Genomic DNA, 22,456 nt, shown 5'->3' with positions numbered 1-22,456 from the left:
GGCAAGCATCCAAAGAAAGCACACTGAACGTACTGGAACAAACCAGTGATCTCAGTACCTTTTCCACCTCATCAAACCTAACAAGACTCATTTTCAAAACATATTATGAGAATTCAATTTGCTGCTTCACTGACGTACAGAAGCACAGCTTATTTCTGAGTGTCTGTGAAATACTTTGATGATGTAATACTGTTGGTAGTAGAAGCTCTTTGTCTGCAATTTAAGGGTTGACTTTTTCTGGTAACCTCTTTCTTTAGGTACTCAAGAACCCCACACAGCTGAGGCAACTTTTTATGACATAAGGTAGAAGAATCAATCACATCTCATCTAATCCTTCCTTTTACAGCATTAACTATATGGCTTTTAAAGTATGATGTTCCGTACCTGGAATGATCTGTTACTGCTCTGTGTTGGAGCATTTCATCTGAGAGCCCATATTCTATGAAATGGTATTTATCAATTTGCTTTATTGATCTTAACGTTTCACAGGGTGAAAACTTCTGCCAATTTTTCAAGGTCTTTAGTGCTGATCACCCAGTCAAGAAGTTACTGCAGTTTACAAATATCTTTGACAAATCAGATTTCTAGTGGCTGTGACAGAGATGAAAATAAAATGCTGCAAAAGTTATCCAGACAAAATGATCTGTAGGTAATAATTTAATACAATAAAGTGGGGCAAGCTCTTCTTTTTATAAGGCAGCATCCTTCCTTCAAGCCAGAAGTGTGGAGCACTCTGTCTTGCTGCACTCTAAGGAGTAAGGCTTCTCCCTCCCCACCAGTGCCTCCCTGGCTCGCGCAAGTCTCAGTGAAATGCTGACATAGATGTAATAAAAAATCCTAACTAGCTATGCCCCCAAAACTCTTTTCTCTCCTACTTCATGCTCTAGAAGGATCACAAATACTTTGGAATAAGCAGGCTTCCTCTGCAGATGGGCTCAAAAAGTGGTCATGACTCAGAATTGCTGGGAGGGATGCTTCTTTGTGACTTAACAGGTTGTGGGGACAGAAGAGCTTAGTTTATTATATGCCATTTATCTTAAGTAGATTTTTGCAAATAAAAGCTGTACTAGAGGTTTCTGGAATAGTACTGTCACCCAAGAGACTTTCATGAAACATACTGCTGAATGTATGCTATTCCAGAATAACTTTTCACACAAGATGCACTCCAGTAGCTTCTCCATCATCCTGTTCTGTAGTTAAGTGAACAACAGTATGAAAATGATGTGACTCTTTCCGGAACTGAATCATCTTCTTGTGAAATCTGAAGCTTTTACATGGTTGGAGCACCTGTAACATTTTTTTCCTCTATGGATAGTCTTACATGATGTTACCTCACTGGGATGCCTTCCAACCAGCTGATGGGATTTAAAACCAGTCAACAGAAACAAAAAGAGGAGACAGACAGCTGCAGAAGCTTTTGGGGCAACCCGGCTGATGATTCTGGTGCTGCCATAAGAGAGATGATGCTGCAAAAATCAAAGACACAAGGAAAACAGGCAAAGCCTCAGAACTGCCACACGTGACCCGGCTCAGTTTGTCTTGTGCACAAAGCCTGTCACCAGAATGCAGCCTCTGGCTTTGCTCCTGTGCTCCCCGCAAACACAGGGACATCTCCCAAGGCTGGCAGCTTGGCCACGGAACCATGAGGGCTGTGGAGCACCCAACAGGACAACTAACAGGGGAGAATGTATTTTGGGAAAAGCAGGACATAAGACATGACATTCATTTTGCTCCTGCAACAGAACAACTGCCCCAACAGCACAGACTCAGGAAACTGGAAAATACTTCCACTGACTTCAATGGGCTAACCAAGATACAAGAGTGCTAGGACACACTTCTATTTGACTATGAACCTTCTGCTCTCTCTAGGATGGCTTCATAATTTACCCCCTCTTTTCCTTCCTTTCAGCCCCACTGCTCACCTGCTTCTTTGAAATAAAGCACAGCCTCTTAAAGAATAATGTAAATTAAAATTTGTGTGCATGCAAAAACCAGAACTGTTCTTGTAAAACACATCTGCCCAAAGATGTGAAGCATAAGACTGTCTACTATCAAGTGCATTAAAACAGCTTTGTTTTGCTGACATCTGCAGCCTCTTTTAATATGCTCTTTCCAGGCAAGTAAGGAACTCAGAGTTCTTAATTCAAAACTTGGTTAATAATTCTAGTTAACAGATCTTCTGATCTATGAACATTATAAACAATTACAGGCTTGACAAAAACAACTGCAGATCTGATACAGATCATTTTAAGGGCTCTACACCAAATAATCGCGAGTTAAAAATTCCAGTATTAATCTGCTGGAGGGTAAGCATCATGCCAGCTCCCTGTGCACGCATTATTAGTCTTCACCATCAGAGCCGTGACTGTGGCAAGGGAGTGGGGAGAACCAGTGCTCCATGGCCCAGGACTAGACAGGGAAGGATGTCTTTTTTTTCCCCCTTTCACCAGCATTCTGCCTCAGTTACAATCTATCTTGTGCAATGTACAGAAAACAGTGATCCTGAGAAAGAATAGTGAGTGCTCATGTAAAAATGATGACAACAGATAGAGGCCCCTAGGTACCCCTGAAATAGAAATGTTAAAAAGATACAATGCTAACACATACTGGTGCTATAGATAAGACTGTACACACTTCCTACCTTTAGTATTCAGTACAGTTACTGACCTTTTTTCTTTTAAGTACACACACACTGTATTATATGTATTTAGAAATACAAATGGAGAAACGAAGAATTCCATGTGAAACAACTTTCCTGCCCTGTTTAAAACAGTGTCAAAACTGAAATTTAGGACCTTAACCTCTAATGGTAGCTGAATAACTAATAGTAAAACCATTCTGTTATTCTTGGTGTATGCCAGCAGAGTTATGCAAAATATACTTTGACTGTATATGCCTCTGGATGATGGAGAGGCAGCAGTTCTGGAGCTGGAGTAGCCACGCAAGAGGCTTGTATGATTTACCTCCAGTTGTTCAGGATTTATTTTTCCTCAAGGTGCTCCTCCAGCTGCTTGTCCACCTTATTTCACAAACTTTTGTTTCAGTTGCACTCATTTTACTTAATCAGGATTACTGTCAGGTGGGTTTTCTGAATAAAAAGCCCAAAAGGTACTAGTTAAAGCGACATCATTAATATAATGCCCAATGTTGTATAAATTTAACCAAACACTTTGAGGAATTGTGAGCTAACTCTGAATGAGGAGCAGGCTGTTCAATGAACTACTGGTATTAGAGTTGAAAAGGATGAGAGCTACTTGGCAACTGTTTAGGGAAAACAAAACATAACAGCATCAGTAATATCCCTGCACTCTTGCTGCTGGCAGGAACTGTCAAAGATGATTGGATGCCCTCACAGAAATACTTCCTGCAGGGTGAAAGGTCTCCTGACATCAGAAACCATCCCATCAGCAGGGTCTGGACTTGAAACGCAAGCCAACAATGCCATGTCTATAAACATCTCCTTAACTGGCATCTCCAGCCAGGAAAAACGCTCCTAGTGAACTCTTGCCTTGTGCAGGAACGGATGAAATGTGCTCCTGAGATGGTGAAATATACTTTCTAACAGAAAACAGTGAATTCACCCTGGGTTGCTGGTACCTTTCAAAGCTGTCTCCTGCATGGCTCTGCCTGCCAGCTGGGCTTCACGCACATTGACCATGCTCCGCTGCTGTCAGGCCCCTTGTATCGCCTGAGGGATCCTGCTTCCTATGGGCAAGGCATCCCAGGAGTGCTGCAGGGAGTGTGACAGCATCCTCTAGCCAGCAACCAGGAAAAACTAAGCTGTGTAACCTTCTTCAGTATAATACAGGTCCTTCTGAAAAACTGTGCATCCTCTGTGTAGATCGATGTGCAGATGCTTAGGCAAACTATCATGTTTCAGGGAGCAGAAATAACTCCTACTCAAAGACCACTTGTTCTCATCTATTAAATGTCCCCATATTTTTATCACTGAACTGCTTCTAACACAAAATATTTGAGATTTGGGATTATAAAGCACTGATGAAAGCTGAGCTCTTCATGGGAAGAGCTGAGACACAGTCTGATTTGGTCTGGTTTAGATTTTGAACTCGGGTATGAGTCCTCACATTTACTAAACTTTCTCTCCCTTTTAATTCCTTCTATTTACATACAATATTCAGAGAGAACTTCAAAACGGGAAACATCCCAACCACTTATCAGAAAATTATTTACTATTTTTCTAAGAAAATGTTAGCCCTATTTACCTTCAGCTCTGACACACTTTCAGATTGTCTTAAGATCTTTTACCAGAAGCAAGGACAGTCAATGTAGGCTGCCTGTTCAAGGTTTGGGTGCTTTAAAAGTTGCAAGGCCAGATATAGATAAAAATATTTTGGTCTTTTTAATTGACAAGGTCCCAGCTCAGCATTAGTGTGAGCTGGTACATGAGTATGATTTCAATAAAATGTCATCTGACCAACTGAGGTATGACACTGCATTTTTGTCAGCTCCCAGATCGCTCATTTCTCCCTCCAAACTGAATGATATTTTGTATTTCCCTGAACCTGGAAGGGAGATTCGGGTTCCCTAGTTCCCTTCCTAACAAATGACCCCATGTAATTTATCTTCATATGCTCATCTTCGGCAGCAGATAGTTAAAGCTAAGCAATAAGACATGCTGCTGTTTGGATTAAATTAGCTGCTTCAAATGTACCAACATACTAACAAGCCCTCACAGTGCTCTGCCAGCCAACCGCCACGATGTGCGGCTCACTTAAGGCAAATGAGGAGGGTAAACACAGCCCTGCAAACACAACAGTTAAAGTACAATGTGCTGAACAGCTGCTCCTTGCAAAAGCTACACTAGCACCATGGTGACCACACCAACAACCAGAGGTGACAGCAGCAAAGGGGATGGAGAGAAAACAGGACTGGGGGCCATAACTCTGTGCACAGCACAAGCCAAGCGTAACCATGTGGTGTGTTCTCTGGATCTTTTCTATGGATTTAGGTCCGGCGGATTGCTTTTTGGTTGAACATACTTCTTTGGAAAATACATGTCTATGATACGCGTCAGAGTTAACCTTTCTGTACCACCAGTGTAACTCCGGACCTTTTCCAGATAAAACCAAGAAAAGCAGAGCCCTTTTCTTTCTCCTTTCCTCCAGAACCTTCCCCAGAGAGGAAATCTCCCCTTGCCCATCACAAACATCCCATGGCTGTGAACATGGGCAGAGCCTACAGCACCCTGCCAGCAGCTGGTGCCCCTCTGTGGGGTATTCAGCCTGTTGAGGGGCACTAACAGCAACCGGGTGCCACGCTGCGTGCTCAACACGAGCATCGTGGAGAGGCCAGCTAACAGAAACCAGTTATTCTGCAGCAGCAGTGCCTCAGCGAGTGAACAGTGAGTGACGAGCTCTATTGGTTTAATAACAATAATGCTGTACTCCACTAAGTGTATGTAATACACTAATATTACAAGTGGATAAATGTAATTATGAATAATGTAGGCCTTTTGGGAAGGACCCAGTGTTGGCTTGTTTCAGCAGAACTGCCTGATGTTACTGCATGTAGCTGTGACTGAGCTAAATGTCCTTTCTGGAATGGGCTTGGCTTAGAATAAATTATTCTTCTGGCTGTAATTTACAAATTCTTGTATGGGGGGGGGGGTGGGTGTGGGGCTGGGGGGGAATAATCCCTGCAAAGCTGAGCAGCAGCTGGGATAGGGCTCAGGTCCCAGCTACTGGGCTTTTCAACAGCACTTTCAGACAAGAATGCAGTGAACAGCCTGGTTAGCAGCAAAGGCCATAAGCTTCGTGCTTTACTTTCTGCTTCAGCCTGTAAACCTTGCCTTACACATTGCATACAGTAATGCTCAGGCCTTGGAAGTTTTTTCCATCATTGATTTTCCTCTTTTTCCATTTGCCACAATACCTTCAAACGGAACTGCTTACTTGGGTAATTCTTATCCAGCTCCTCACAGATTAAAGAAACACCCTATTTTAATTTGGAAATTGAGAATGATGGTGAGAGTGGTACTAGCTTAACGTGAGGAGAACGCCCATAGTATGGGGAATAAACAAGAGGAATTAGAGATGCGTACATGGCTACAGGGATATAGCATTGATGGAATCACAGAAACATGGTGGGATGGCTCCTATGACTGGAGTGTTGGAATGGAAGGTTACAGGCTCTTTATAAAGGACAGGCCCGGCAGGCGGGGAGGGAGAGTTGCCCTTTATGTTCGGGATAGGCTGGAGAGTATGGAACTCTGTCTGGGGGCAGGTGAGCAGTTTACAGAGAGTTTGGGGTCAGGGTTAAAGGGAAAACAGCCATGGGAGACATTACTGTGGGATCTGTTACAGGCCACCTGATCAAGGAGAACCTGTGGATGAAGCACTCTACAGACAGATAGGAAAAGCCTCACGCTCGCAGGCCCTTGTTCTCATGGGGGATTTCAACCACCCTGACATCTGCTGGAACGATGGCACTGCACGGCACAAGCAATCCAGGAGGTTCCTCAATTGTGTGGAAGACAATTTCCTTCTGCAAGTAATAGAGGAGCCGACAAGGAGAGGGGCTATGCTTGACCTCAGGCTCAGCAACAGGAAGAGGCTGGTGGGGAATGCGATGCTCCAAGGCAGCCTTGGCTACAGCAATCATGAGATGGTGGAGTTCAAGATCCTCAGGGCAGTGAGAAGGGCACGCAGCAAGTTCGCTGCCCTGCACTTCAAGAGGGCAGACTTGGGCCTCTTCAGGAACTTGCTCAGTAAGGTTCCATGGGATAAAGCCCTAGAGAGCAGGGGGGCCCAAGACTGTTGGCTGATATTCAAGGATCACCTGCTTCAAGCTCAGAAGTGTTGTGTGCTGACAAGAAGGAAGTGGGGCAAGAAGGCCAGGAGGCCTCCATGGATGCATAAGGAAGTGCTGACAAAACTTAGAAGGGAAAAAGAAGCTTAAAGAAGGTGGGAGCAAGGACAGGCAGCCCGGGAAGGATACAGGGATGTTGTCCAGGAAGCAAGGGCTCAGGTCAGGAAGTGCAAGGGCCAGTTAGAATTGAGACTGTCCAGGTATGATAAGGGTAACAGGAAGGGCTTCTGTAGGTATGTAGCCACCAAAAGAAAATCTAGGGCTGCATCAAAAGGAGCGTGACCAGCAGGTCGAAGGATGTGCTCCTGCCCCTCTACTCTGCTCTTGTGAGACCCCACTTGCAGCACTGGGTGCAGTTCTGGTGTCCTCGACATAAGAAGGACATGGAACTGTTGGAACAAGTGCAGAGGAGGCCACGAGGATGATCAGGGGCTGGAGCACCTCCCGTATGAAGACAGGCTGAGGAAGTTGGGGCTGTTCAGCCTGGAGAAGAGAAGGGGTAACGGGTTAAAACTTAAACAGGGGAAGTTCAGGTTAGATCTTAGGCAGAAGTTCTTTACTGTGAGGGTGGTGAGGCACTGGCACAGGGTGCCCAGAGAAGTGGTAAATGCTCCATCCCTGACAGTGTTCAAGGCCAGGTTGGACAGAGCCTTCAGTGACATGGTCTAATGTGAGGGGGGGTTGGAACTTGATGATCTTAAGGTCCCTTCCAACCCAAACCATTCTACGGTTCTATGATTTCTATTTGGTGGGAATACCTGATTGGCAGAAAAATCACGTGTTATAAAAGGAAGTGATGGAGCAAGCATAAAAGCATCTAGGGCTTTAACAACTTTTAATCTACTTGAGTGATTAACTTGCCCTTTTGTGGAACAACAGGACACAGGAGTGTTACCGAGGTAATGTTCCAAGAAACAGGAAACACATTTGCTCCAGGACTACTGCACCAGTCCCAGCAGCAGATCTGTGTGCTCTGAAAACACACAGTGCAGTTGGTGAGGACACTGGTAAGTAAACGCAGCCCACTGAAATCTAAACCATCACCATCCCGTTTCATACCCAAGGGTGACAACCGGGACATGTACCATGGCCCCCACAGGGCAGGGTACAAAAAGCAGAGCTACTCTTCTCCGGATGTTCTCTGCAGAAGGGAAGGGACAAGTGAGTGTGTCTGAGATGGCTTTGCCTCATGCAGAGCAGACTGGCTCACTCTGCAGAGCAAACTGGTATCATTGTGCCACCTACTAGAATAAAAAAAGGTCATGGGACAAAATACAGGGGTGGAGAATAAATTGATTATGGACTAAACAGGATCCTGGTAGAATAAGGGACCACCACCAGAGAGAATTCCAAAGGAAAAACACTGTTCCAAGACTAAATGAGATTCAACCTGTCTCCTGGTGAGAGGTGTCAAAGGCAAGATACTGCCAATGCAGAGGGCCTGCTTGAGAAAAGTATCATACGGAGGCTATCTAGGACACAAACATATGTCCAACCAGTAAATTACATGACAGCCTAATGCAACAACAAACAAGAACAGGTCACTTTAAGAGAATGATTAATACATGAGATTACTGTGCATGCAAACTTATCTGAAAGCAAACCTTGTAGGTGGGTGTGAACTCCTGTTAAAGTCAGCTCCTATCTTTGCTGTGCAACAGCTACAAGAATAATTAAAATAATTAATGGAGAGCAGTGATAAAGGCAACAATTGCCCACCTGTATATTGACTGACCACAATGTCGTTACGTCTTTTTTCACACCTACTGCCTTTTGCAGTGATTGCTGACTTACTGCAAGCTCTTTTCCAGTCTCACACTGGGCTTGCTATTTGCTCACACCAGGCTGTCCAGCCCATGAATGACAGAGCTTACAGAGTTTAACATTCTGAATTGTATTTGGTCTCCAATGGCTAAGGTTGCCATGGGTTACATTAGATTACAAAGGGTAATGAGATGAAAACATGAATATTCACTATATAAAGTAAAAGGCCTCAAAATATTGGAGTATAGGAACGGGTGAATAATATCTGAAAAACACTCTGTTAGAAGGAGTCTTTATATTCTGTGTGAAGACAGCAGACTTGTAATGCAGCCTGTGATTTCTTACCAAGCTGTGATCTCTCTTCCAGCCTGCCCTTGCTTTTGGCACACTTCAGAAGGATCGAGGAAGGACTTGCTGTTGTGAAAGGCAGTGTGGTTTGGTACTTCTTTTCTCAGCCGCAGGGATGACAAAAAGGGAAAGGGTGGGCTTTGCAGAGGCCAACCTCTTGACTGGGGAGAGGAACAACGGACTCTGGCTGCTTCTACAGCTCTCCCTTGGCAGGTTTCTGGTGATCGCAAATGCAAAGTGCAAGAATGTGCCGGGGGTAGAATGGCTCCAGAACTTACAGTTTGAGAGGTAGCAGGCTGAGAGGTTTTTCCTTGGAAGTTCATGCATCACTAGCAAGCCTCTTTAGGATGCACGGGTTACACAGCATGGTACACCAATACAACTTAAGCATATAAAAAACTAAAAAGGAACTCAGAATTGAAGAGGAATTTAGAAAAATGCCTAGATATCAAGTGCCTTGCTGAACAGAGAGGAGATAAGAGGAGACAAGAGACAGCCTTCCTAATAAGACTGTCAGTACTATGTGCCATAAAGGCTTCGTTCTGAGCATTTCTGAAGGGTGACAGCCTGACCACCACTTCCTCTGTGCCACAGCAGGATGGTCACACAGGACAGGATAAAGAATTCACGTAAGATCAAGCAGACATATGGTTTTAACCTAAATTACAGTTTTGCACTGGAGAAGAACAACAGTTTTGCTTTGTCTGGTTTTGAATTCCATAAGTAAGCCTGCAGAAATGCTATTTCTAGATGGGGCTGGTAGAAGAGTTCAGAAGTGGCTTTGGAATCCTTCCCACACACAGAGTCGACTGGGAAGAGTCCTGAAGCTAACCTTGACTAACACGGAGTCCATCAAGACCCTACAGAAACCCACTTGCATATACATTAACACGAATTCACTGGGTTGCCTTAACACCATTCCATTCATAGCTACAAATTCAATTTATAACTATAATACACTGTAACTATGAATTTTCATAGAACTATTATAATATATACATAATTCTGATCTAAATCTACCAAAATTAACGTATGATTAGAAATATTAATGTATTTGGCTATAATCCAACAAATTCCATTTGTACATTGCTTAATAATCTGAAAACTTAAAAGTGAACTGCTGTTTCAGAAGGGCAGAAGAAAAGTCAGATTGTTGATTTATGGCTAGATAAAACCAAAGAAGTTCAATTTAACTTAGACCCAGCTAAGGCCAAAATGGCAATTCTAAAAATCTTCATTCACCTGTCATCTTACCAACCATGCTGAGCCTCTGGTCTCCACTCTTACAACTGCTTTTTGTATGTTATCCAATGATTGTTTCCTGCGAAATGCAGAAGTGGCCCCGGGAGCGGAACTAATCTCTGCTGCTCCACCCACAGGTGGGTGGCGGGCCATGGGGTGGCAGCATCTTCTCCCTTCATGCTTTGTGTTTTTGAACTTGTGCTTGCTGTATTCAAAATGAATACCTCCAAGCAGATACGCTATATGGGCAAGAAAATACTCATGTAACAGCCTGACAGGGTGCTTTTCTTCCGAAATTTTGCTGTGAACCAAAGGGAATAAGCATTTTACTTCCTGTTTTGAAACCTCTCATGTCACGTTTCAATCCGCAATAAATTTTAATGGTCATTATAAACTTATAAATACCTTATCTAAATACAGAATTGACTGTCCTGGCTTTTAGTGATTTAAGACAGGTCGAGAAGGCAATATTCATTTAGCTACACTGCGCTTTCATGCAACTTTTCACAATGGATAGCCAACACACCTTCCCACAGGGGCTTTAAACAAAGGTGGGAGCTCACTCAAAAGGATCAAAAAGTGTGACAAATTTGCATTAACTTGTTATGGAGGGAATCAGTTTAGTCTCAGTTCTCTTTTAAACACCAAACATTGAAAAGATGGTGGTACAGCGATGCTCCTGTTTTCTCCATGGCAGTCTAGACCTGGCAAATAGAGCGATGTTGGGGCAGAGGCCCCTGTATTTCAATTTCACTGCAGGATTATCTGAACTATTGCTTAGGGACAAGCAAGAAGTCAGTAGTTTAAAAGAAATAATTTTAAAATATTTTTGACTCAGCACAGGGCCTCCACTCTCTACAGAATTAAAAAGTGACTTTTTATTTGATACTACAACAACAAAAAAATTACTTTTAGGAACCATTAGAAAGAAAACAAGAAAAGGTTAATATAAAGTTCACTTTCTAAAAGCTGGCATTAAAAAGCATGATACAGTAGTTGCAAATATACGAACAGCTAATTTTTTGCCAAGACCTGTGAATAATGATTCCTGAGATGTTTTCTCTAATCAGTGATAAGAGTTAAGTGCTCTCTCTGCTTACTGATTGTAGCTTACAATCAACTGAAAAGAAAGGCGACAAACTATAGAAAAAGAAAACTGTGCATGAACTAGGAGAAGCATAATGAAATCACAGCTGTGAATACAGTGCAGAAGAACAAAACACCAGAGAAATATCACGACATTTCATTATGGCATTTTGTAGTTAGAAAATTACTCAAGAAGTCAACACCTTTATTACTACTTCTATTGAAATGCTATCTCAGTGTAATGAAAAACTGGAAACAAGGTCTTACAACTTAAGAACTTTAGGTCCCTAAATAAAAAGAAGAATCTCAAGGTGTTTGTTTTGGGTTTTTTTTTGTAACACAATTTGCATGTTCTTGTACTCTAAAGGGTGTATTTTATCACTTTATAAGAAAGCACATTAAAAATACCTTTTGTTTTGATTTTCTTACTTACTAATCATAGAATCACAGAATGGTTTGGATTGGAAGGGGCCTTAAACATCATCTAGTTCCAACCAAACGGGATGTTATGCAGAACTTACGGTGCTTCACTTTTAGAAAGGAGTGTAAGAATTTTGGACAAGGACTCGCTTATAAGGAAGGTTCATCCAAAGAGTGAAGTGTAGTGATTTCCTTTAAAAAATTCTTACCAGTATTAAAATAAATTCCTACCTGCCATGGCTTCATTTGAAATTAAGGAGAAGGGACAGAGAAATTCATTGTAAAAGATGCAGATGTATTAATACAAAACAATTAAACACAGCAATGTACACAAATGCCCTCTCCTTTCAGATTATTTTTTTTCATAATTTTAAGTGAAAACTGAGAATATGCAAGAACCAGATTTGATTATTTCTGCAGTCTGGACTCTGAAGCACATGAGCACTTCGAGGATTCCAAAACTTCCACATACCTTCTAAACCAGCAAGATGCTTACCCTCATTTTTTGTAAACACAGTCTCAGATTTAAAATTAAATCCTGAAACACTTGCACAGTCATAAGTGAGACAACACTACAGGAGAAAAAGAATTCTGGTCACCCTCCGTATATGAACAAGTTCTCAGTCTTGAAGAGAAGATCTGTGCCGTGCACAAACATATGATGGTGCTAATGAAATAAGCAGGAATGAGGACTAAGGTGTGAGAAATGAGGACTGGCCTCACTGTCCATAGTTCTTGATGACCACTTTGACCAGAGCTAGCTCAGCTCCAGGGTTTCCTCTCGAAGGAAGGCTTTGTCTCTCATACATTCACTGTAATGCCTGGTGCCATGAAAACAGACTGGTTTCTTACTTCTTATTTTAACTGGGACTTTGCCCATGTTTATGCTACAAAACCAGTGGTTTTCCTTTGAACCAAGGCCCTCTTATGACGAACGTTGGTTGTCCAAGAGTGGAAAAGTTGGGTCCCTAGCCAGCACTGGGGGATCCCATGCTGCATATGGCATCACGCAGGGAAGCAAGCTAAGCCATGGGTTAGTAACAGGGCAGTGTGTTTCTATGCATATTCATATCTGAGGTGTCTGGATCATGGTGCAATGCTGCCTTAGGAGTGGCATGAAAACAAACCAAAACTGCTCAGTGTCTAATTCTGGCCCCACTGAAGTTACCCACTGACTCAAAGGAGTGAAGCTTTCAACACCAGGACAGCTATGGCAGTGTGTTGGTACAATCTTGTGATAAAGTCCAGAGAATAAACAATTTATGCTGATAAAAAATGAACTTAAAAGAAACTTAGGCTGCTGCAACTTAAAGGACTGTGACCTTTTCTATTTATCTCAAGAGCACACTGAATATCAAGCATGCTTTCAGAGGAAAAAATTTAAAATTAAGACAGGAATGCAAGCATGCTGTTGATGTGTAGAGCTCTGTGTGCAAATGAGGCAATTCACTGTATGCACAAATGACAAAGTAAATGAAAGAAAGAGAAAATGGTCCTAACTGGTCATTCATTTTTGAGAGATGTGAAATGTAGTACTAGATGTATTCAGCACCATTTTAGCCGAGATACTCTGTCTTCCACTGTTGGCCAGCATCCCATGGTGTGAGACCATAACATCATGGATTAAGAACAGAAGTAGAGAGCAATTCACAGACTGAATCCGTGGACCATAATTAAAATATCATATATAAAACAAATTCTGAAAAGCCACTTCAAGGCTACCATTACAATTGCTTACAACTGCCCTCAAAATGCTCACTAATTAAGCCCATAAGCCTGACACAAAAAGCACTGGAGCTTTCTCAGCCTCTCCCCCCCTGTGAAAAAGGCTTTGTTTGCTGCATGTGCAGAACAAACGGATGCACCATGTGCTTTCCAGCTAAGAATACCAAGAAGCTTAAACAAGTAGTTTCTAAATATGCAGGACTGATCATAGCCTCCTCTGGTTAAAAATACACAATCTAGTGTGACTAGATACATGACTAATATATATCATGCTCGTATTTACAAACAGTACATAAAGGCAACTAAGACGTGGTAAGACATAGATTTTTTTTCTTTTTCCCAGAAGGCCAAAAAAATGAGGGGAAAATGGACAAAAACTATTAGGAAGTGAAACAAAGACATTTAGGTTGTACATTTAATTTCTTTCTTGCATGAGTGAACAGGTTCTAAGTTAAAAGGAAAATGTCCTACATTAAAACCAGTCTTTTGCCCATTCAAAATACCTGGTTTTGCAGTTAATAGCACATTGTGGTCATTATTGTAATACACAAAAAAACCCATATTGTATCTTCCAGTGAAATCAATGTACTCAGCTTTGTGAACAAAACCAGGACCCTGACCTGCAGTAACTATAACCACCATGAACCCCGTCCTGCAGCACTTCACTTAGGCAAGACTCTTACTGAGCCTGGTGCCTGTGCAATGACTAGGGAACAGGGCTCCTGTGCCAAATGTTTCCAAACATGAGGAGGGATGGGTGAAAAGCACCCTAATGTACAGCCAGTTTGCTCTTTGTATGTGCATGAGTTTAGCTCATTGGTTTTACATCTTGTATACGTAGCAGTATTCTCATATTTTATCCATATTCTCTGCTTCAGTTCGAAGGAAGTCTGTGTTGCATAAACTCAATGTTAGCATCCCCTCCATGCCACGAGGGAGGTGTCAGTTTTTGGTATACAAAAAAAATCACTACTATTTCTTATTATTACTACTACTTCGTTGTAAGAAGGGGTTTGGAACTGGATGAGCATTGAGATTCCTTCCAATACAAACCAGTCTGTGATTCCATGACTCTATTATCCCTGCTCAAGAGTATCTGCTTCTACCTCAGCAGTACAGATCTTTTCCTGCAAGCATTTGAGCAAGCTCAGGAGCTGTGGTCTGCAGACAACTGCTGAGTTCAGCATCCCTCAGTGCTGCAGGGCAGCAGCAACCAGCATGGCACCAGCATGCTGTGCAGTGGTTTGGGCAGGAAGTGAAGAATACCACCAAATCAGCTAAAGTATCAGTGCATTTGGAGAGGTGGAATCCAATTACTAGGACTTTGGCCAGAACATCTGTCTCGACATTTATGTTCTTGCAAAAATGTTATGGGATCTTTGATGGCAAGAAGTGGCCAGCATCTTGGGTTTTCATCTTACTTGGAAAACAACAGCAGCAAGAGTAATGTGACCGCTGGCTGCTTCCCTGGGCAGGATTATCAGCGGCTATCTCAGCTGCTCTGAGGTAGGGGTATCTCAGGTCTGGAGACAGGGTGCTGCTCCTGCAGAGCCATCCTCACATGCCCACAGCAGGCATCACACTGAGTGGGTGTGTGATGGCCCCTGGCTCTGGGGGCTGAATGCAGGACCTGAGTCCATCACATCCTGTAATGCTGGTCAATGACAGCTAGGGCTCAGTTGCCTTAACTCTGCAAGCCAAAGCTGTACTTAATGTAATACTTAATCTCTAATATTGGAGGTGTGTACAAAAGAAAACAAGGATATAAGCTAGATCTGGCTTCAGTTTTGCAAGCAAACAAAAACAAGTAATAAAATTGAGACAGAAGGGGAAAAGTTGCCACCAGAAGTTGGTGACTGCCCTCTTTGATGACAGCACTATGGCCCCAGAAAGCTGCTGCTGTGGTTTCCTAGCCAAGTCTGCAGGCATGTGGGCAGAGGAGGGGAGACGATACTTAGCTCTTAATATAGGGTATTTCTTTCATTTCATTCACTACATAAATTATAAAAAGTCAAAATCTGTGTTTCATCCATCAGGATTCGTGGAATAGAACATTTTCATCTGGTCTTGTGTTTTTACCAGGGGTTCATCTACTGTGCAGCACTTCATTTAATATTTGTGTTCTAGACAACAACAGACCTATATGGCATACAGTAGCTTAAATGTCAATGGTATTGAAATACATCACCTGGATGTTAATGCTCTGTGCCAAAGTATTCAGATACTGAGGCAGCAGAGCATACCAATGCAGTTGACAAATATTTAATTTACCTCCTCTTGCTCCTGTTCATATGGTCCTCCCCATCCATTCCCCCAAAGCTCGCTGCTGGTTTTACTGCAACATCAGCAGCTACTGGGCGGCTCCTGTACAAAAGTTCCAGCTTTTGTTCCACCTCTGTTTCATTCGTGGAGGTCTCTCATCACTACTTGCTCCAACGGGATGTAAAGGAGAAGAAAGCTCACTTATTATTTGCCCACAGCCTCACAGGGCACTGCCCTTGGTAGCTGTGAGGAAATCCTGGGGTGTAGCCACTGTAGCTGCAATTTGCAACAAACTCAGCCACTAAAATGGTAACAGAAATCTCTGCTGAGGCTTGGACGTATCAGTGAAAATAATTTTTTCAAGTGTTTATACTTTGACCAGATGTTCACATCATTTCAGACAGATCAAAAGTAAAGGCTTGATACAAACACAACTTGCAGCAAATGCCTGATCTTTGCCTGAGAGCGGAATGACACCAAACTATATTGCCAAAAACGTCTGGAGCATCTGCAACCCATCCATGCAGCAACGTGGTTTTGCCAAACCTCGTTCTGGCTGAAAGCACTAAAGTTGGTGAGATCAAGTAGAAGAGTATTTCTGGTAAAAAAACTCCTATCTGTTTCCCCTCACCTCCTTTTACCCTGACCAGGTACACAGCTCACAAAATACACTCAGAACCATACAGACTGCTGGACCTCTGCTACTGAACTCAATCAATAGGAACAATTCCGAGCAGCGGTAACCTCTCCATGCATACTTCCATTGTCCCAAGGGATCAATATAATCAGTATCGCAGCTGGCTGCTGAGAAATAATGAGATTATGATAATGAAAAGGCAAGCTTCCCAAATTTTTTCTTAGTGCACGCCAAAACATCATACTTTTCTACCCATCCATAAAGAACAAAACAGCAATATTTAAGTAAGAAAGTATATAAAATGTATGTTTTTATCTATGATTTCTGGGACTTTAAACTTCTTTGCAATTGCAGTATTTCCTTCCCTTGAAAGCAACTGTGAGATCTGACTTCTTCATTCTGGGAAAGGAGGCCACACATGTTTAAAACTACCAAATTTTCCATAGATTTCTTCCAACCAGGACCAGCATTCGCAAAAGCCTTGGGTTTGTATGTCAGCAATGCTTATCTACTCATGCTAAAACTCATGGAAGGGAGACAGCTGATTAAAATCATGCATGTGTACTAAAATGCCAAATTAATAGTTATATACCATGCTTACTGAAATTGAAAAGCAGCATCCAAGTTCCCATCCTCTTTCCTAATACTCCTCTTGGACCCTCTTGAGGAACAGTACTGGGATCTTAACAGCCCCCACCCCCAATCTTTTCCCACAGAGCACCACTGCTGTCAGTCACTTTTCAACAACTTAAGGTTACGACTGCCTTTATGGTTGCAATAAAATGCGCTAACAGGTTATCTGGGTCCAGTGCTTCAAAGCAGCTGCACATCTCTCAGCACACAATCACGTCACACCTGATATATGAGCAGCTCTAAAGGACAGCATCACCTGAACGAGGAGCTGCAGCACACCATCGGCACACGACTGCACTGCGATGGGGGTGTGTGAGAAGGCCAAAAGTTTATGAAAGGAATGAAGAGCATTATCATTGCTACAGTGCGCATGGGAACACTCACACTTTACCTACCGCGCTAGCAACAATTGCGTTTTAGCTAGTTAAAGAAATGGATTATAAATGAATCTTACCTGGGAGGAAATGAGATGTCCAGTTCATACAATCTGTCTTTAAAGACTGACAGCTCTCTATCAAACTCTAAAAGCTATAAGAGATAGAAATAAATAATGTTGAACTGAAGCAATCTAAAAATACTACATTATATAAAAACAGAGACTTTGGTTACACAGCTTGAGGTGTATCCCTCATAAAATAGTTCCAAAACCATACTCCAAAACAGTAGTATTTTGATACTTAAACAGTTTGTTGAGAAAAGTGACCAGAATGTTCCTTTCCTCCCCAGTGAAACACGGAACGCCGGTTCTTCACAGCAGTGACCTATATGTGCACTTACTATTTCAAGATGGGTGAACTTTTGAATTTTGTTAGCAATCTTTTCAAAGATAAAGCAGAGCAGCATTACAGAAGCACAGCAAACTGATATGCTAATCAGCCCCCAGAAATGCCAGGACAAAGTATCATATTACTTCATATTATCTTTAGCTCAGATAAGAAGGTACAATAAACACAGGGATGTGCACATCACTCTTGCTAAGCAAAGACAAGCAGTGGTTCTGCACACCTATTTTGGGTGGTGCATGTCAGATAGCAGAAAAAGGGGTGCATGACAGTGTGCAAAACGTGTTCCCAGGCAGCAGTCAAGCCAGAGGACTAGAGACAGATATTTAACAGAGATGTTCGTAAGTCTAGATTGAATGTCCTGTATGAACACTACTCACTGCCTAATTTGTTTTTCCCTGGCCCTCTACAGAGAAAATAAATACCTGCAATTGTTTGTGCATAAACGCAAACCTGGTCATAACAAGTCAATGATAATCATTCGCATTACACCAATAATTGTTCTGATGGACATAAACGACCTTATTTCAGAGGCATGGCTGGTGTTAGGTCTGACATCTGAGTGAATTAGTGAGTTACAAGACACAAAGCTCACACTCTGCACTGTTTGCTGCTGGTCGCTGCTCTCAGTGCCACTTTCTATTTTGACAGGCGTCATGCAAGCAGCATCCCGCAGGACGGCGGTGTGTTTGCCCACTGTTCATTAATCATGTCCCATCTCACAGCTGTGCTGATACCATTGTATGAATGGCAGAGGTTCCCAAAGAAATTGGATCGTGTCCCTCTTTCCCCTCTGCCGCCTCATAAATCATTCCTGAAATGTGCAATTAGCAGCTACTTGTACACATTAATTATCTGTGTGAAAAGGAGCTACCTGAGCACCTGCACTGCCCAGGAGCTCCTCTCCCAGGCCTCCAGCTTTCTCCAGTTTCTAGCTGCTGTGTTGCTACGCACATGCACTTTTAGACCAGGATGCCAAGTAATGGGCAGCCTTTCCTGTTTTAGTGCATCTCACACCACATGCGGCGATGATGCACAGGGAAAGATTAAAAAATACAAATAACTGCAGCCAATTTGTGCATGTTTTGACATCTGATCAAAAGCCCCAGTATTCCAGATTTTTGGATAAGCATTTATAAACACCTGTGTGGAAACTTACGGTATGTATCTAATAATATGCCCAATCCTAAAAATATTGGGGTTGAACAGCCACTATCCTTATGTGGCAATCTCAACATACTTCAGGAAAAAATGTTTTACCTTGAGTGTTTCTAAGCTGTGATCCTATATTTAAGCATGTGGAGTAGATGTGTAGCCACAATGCATACTTACAAAGTGGCTATGAAAACAAACCTCACCATCTCCTTCCTGCTCCACATGTCTGCACCTTAAAGATACTGTCTGTCCAGCATGAGTCCAGCACAGGAAAAGATCTGCCCTCCCCATTAAAACTTTTCTTTGAAGTGTATGTCTGTTACTACAGTGCAAATACATTTTTCCTGCTGTTGCCAAGTAAACAGATCAGAGCAGGAGAGCAGGAGCATCAGGAGAAAGAAGGCTATTGCTGGAGTGTGAAAACCACAAGGACTGAATAACAGAACAATGCTCCACAGAACACAATGGTATAAATTACTCATGGGCATTCCAAGGGCTGGCAGTGGTAAATAGATGCATTGTCCTCTCACACCAATTCACACTTTTAACATTTTATGTGTTCAGATTGCTCTTGCTCTGATGATACTTGCAAACTAAATGAAGGCCGGGGGTTAGGGCATGAAGCCTTCAGACGTGTATTATTATCCAAAGAAGTTTAGGATGTGTTTATGAGCTGCAGTGGCCCGTTCACTTGTGCCTGTGCTGTGCAGAGGAGCTGCTGACACTGTGGCAGAGAGGACAGATAACAGGAACAAGGCTGTATTGTGTGCCCTGCTCTCTATCAGTTCCCTGAGTTCCCCCAGGTGTAGGGACATCTTTTCCCTGAAATGACAAAGCCAAAACCTCAGGATGACCTGGCTGGATGTCAAAGCCCAACTAGGTGACTAAAAGAAGTATTTAGGGAATGCCTATTGAAGACAATTCAACTCACGTGTAAAACAAAGATTTTCACTGGATTATTTTCAAAGACTTATTTCATGCTCTATTTTAAATAGTCACTTTTAACAAATGATTTCTTTTTCCTAGCTGTTAAGTGACTGTGTCACAGTACCTGTAACCCCCTGTTCAAACATGCCCATAAACTGTGCAGAGACATCTGTGGCTCTTAGGAAGGGCAGTGACAAGGTCTGTGCAGTGTGAAGCCACTGAACAGCTTTCCTGTATTTACCTGGTGGCACTGTAGACACCGGGGCAGAAACGATGGGAACTTGAACTTTTGAGAAAACTCTGGTTCATTTTTCAGTAGAAGAGCGTGCTTTAACTATCACTTTTTTTTTTTTTTTTTTGCATTAAGAGCACTTGGGCTCTCATTTAAGCTTGTATTCTCAAAATGCTAGATTCCTGGTGAGAACCCACGGTGGTCACTAGGGCTTGTCACTGTTATAAATATCACTTTCCCTCAGTGCAACTTAGTAAGAGAAGGAACAAGACCTGACATCATCTGACTGTACTTGCTTTATGACAAGCACATGGGCTTTATGACAAGCACATGAGCTCCTTGACACTGCAGAAAATGCATGAAAATTATTATAGGACAGGTGATACTGAGGAGCAGTCAGAATCTTCCTTTTAAAGCATATAACATAGTATTTAAACACACACACACCCCCCCATCCTCTAACCATGGCCATTTTCAGCACAAACTGCTCACTTATTTCCATAGTGTACACTAAACAGCATTGTGAATAATGTCACTGCTCTAACAGCAAACATCAGTGTGTCTGTCACTCTAAATGCCTTAAAAATGACAAAGAAATTAAGTTCAGTGCCTAAAAATCAATATATTGTTCTATTTAATTCACTCATTATAAGATCATCCTTAAGAACCCAATCTTTAAGGCGTTACATGATGTGCTGGGGTAATTTGAGCAATTACACAGATTTGAAAATGCTGTGGCTGGAAGTTCATTCCAGAGCTGTATGTCACAGGCAGTTCAGAAGACTGTTTTTTCCCTCAACTCAATTACACCAATGTATTTATACCCAAGCGATAGCAAGAATGATGCAGGACCAATGTTTTATCTGCTGTAAGCATTGAGCTGCTGATGTTATGTCAAGATACATGCTCTAAAATGCTCAGTGACCAGCCCAATGTGAACGTTTGATTAATATCTTCCACATGAAAATACCACTCATATGTATGAGTAGTACACCTATAGCTGGCTGATACCCATGAGACGCAAGGGGATGCACCTTGGGAAATGCAGCCATGCAGGATGGGCAAGCAGCATCCCCTGGCCTATGGCTGAGAGAAAAAACTGAGGGGGCAGAACATAAATTGTAAAAGCAGGTTAAATCTACTGACAGGATTTTGCAGTCTGAAGTTCTGTATTTCCATTTAGCAAACTTCATGAGCCAAATGCATCAGTCAGTTTGTGTACTCAAGCTCCTACTGACCTGCAGGGGAACTGGCTTGGTATCAGCGAAGTTCTCTGCAAAGAATTAAAGAATGACTGCATCTGCAGTAAGGGATATTCCCTACTTGATTTGCATGTAACTGAAAGCATTTAGGGCTGTTGCCTGCATCAGCTGCAGTGCCCATCACCTCCTAAGAGAACTGCCAAACTTGCTTTTCCAGATAACTGTGCTGTCAAAGCTGCTGAAGAGTTTCAACTTGCCTCCCTTTTTCTTGCCAGCACTATGATGTACAAGTGCATTCCTGTGCCAGGGTGAAGAAGGGGGCAATGCATGAGACCAGGGCATGTGGTCCTGCACAGGCACTGCCTGCAGAACCTGGATCCCACTCTGTAAGAAAAGGCTGAGCAGGGCTGGAGGGATGGGCAGCAGGTCACTGTCCCTATAGCTCATGGGGCTCTATGTGGGGAGGCAGTGGGCACTTTGGGCAAAGATAATTGTAATCTGGAATACTAAATTTCAGAATTATGTAGCTTGACAGTAAGCAACATAATCAAATGTAGCTTAAAATATATAATCAAAGGATTATAACAGAGCTTAGCCAGCTGGAGCAATCAAGGGAATTTTGCTTGCTTCATTTTCAGTAATGAGGCACTCTTGAAAGGTCAGTGTCCACTGGTGTGCTGCAACAGGCCACCTCGGCTAAAATCACACATGTATGAACCCTTTTAAACAGGGCAACTTAATTCAGTCATTGGAGTAGAACAACAGCAATTACTCATCAAGACCTACAGACCAAAGTCAGAGCACTGGTAGATCAGAAGGTGATATTAGAAGCATTTATCAAATCCATCTCCAGGGCCCACCAGAGAATTCACAGCTGTGAAAGGGAAATGAAGTTTCAGACCAAGAAGAGGAAATAAGCACAAAGGAATGACCTTAATGAATTAAAGTATGTGGGCATTGGTCATTGTAACCTCCTCTGCCAGGCTGGGGTAGCACACGATTATTTTTTCCAAGAGACTTCGGGACATACAGTGATTTCATCCAGCTCTCCAGTTAAGGAAAAATATCTAGAAATTGATTCAGCAGTCTGCTGACTTCAAATGCAGGTCTGTGGAAATGCTGATCCCTCCACTTACCCATGAAGATGTCGCACACAGCTCTGCCCCGGCCTTATTTGAAAGCTACTGTTTTCTTCAGCTAAGACTTTGTAAAA

At 42.5% G+C, this 22,456-nt stretch overlaps 1 protein-coding gene across 2 annotated transcripts in view; it reads right to left on the bottom strand.

The window, feature by feature from the left end:
• INPP5A (inositol polyphosphate-5-phosphatase A) overlaps nt 1–22,456 on the bottom strand; it is a 215,545-nt gene that overhangs the window by 8,793 nt on the left and 184,296 nt on the right. For both annotated transcript variants that reach the window (XM_065672509.1, XM_065672510.1), the window contains exon 12: nt 17,400–17,473. In XM_065672509.1, coding sequence (XP_065528581.1) covers nt 17,400–17,473 — 74 coding nt within the window. The remainder of the gene's footprint in view (nt 1–17,399; nt 17,474–22,456) is intronic.

This window comes from Lathamus discolor, chromosome 3, assembly GCF_037157495.1.
Source record: "Lathamus discolor isolate bLatDis1 chromosome 3, bLatDis1.hap1, whole genome shotgun sequence".
NCBI classification, from domain to species: Eukaryota; Metazoa; Chordata; class Aves; order Psittaciformes; family Psittacidae; genus Lathamus; species Lathamus discolor.
This window is presented reverse-complemented; position numbering and strand designations above follow the sequence as displayed.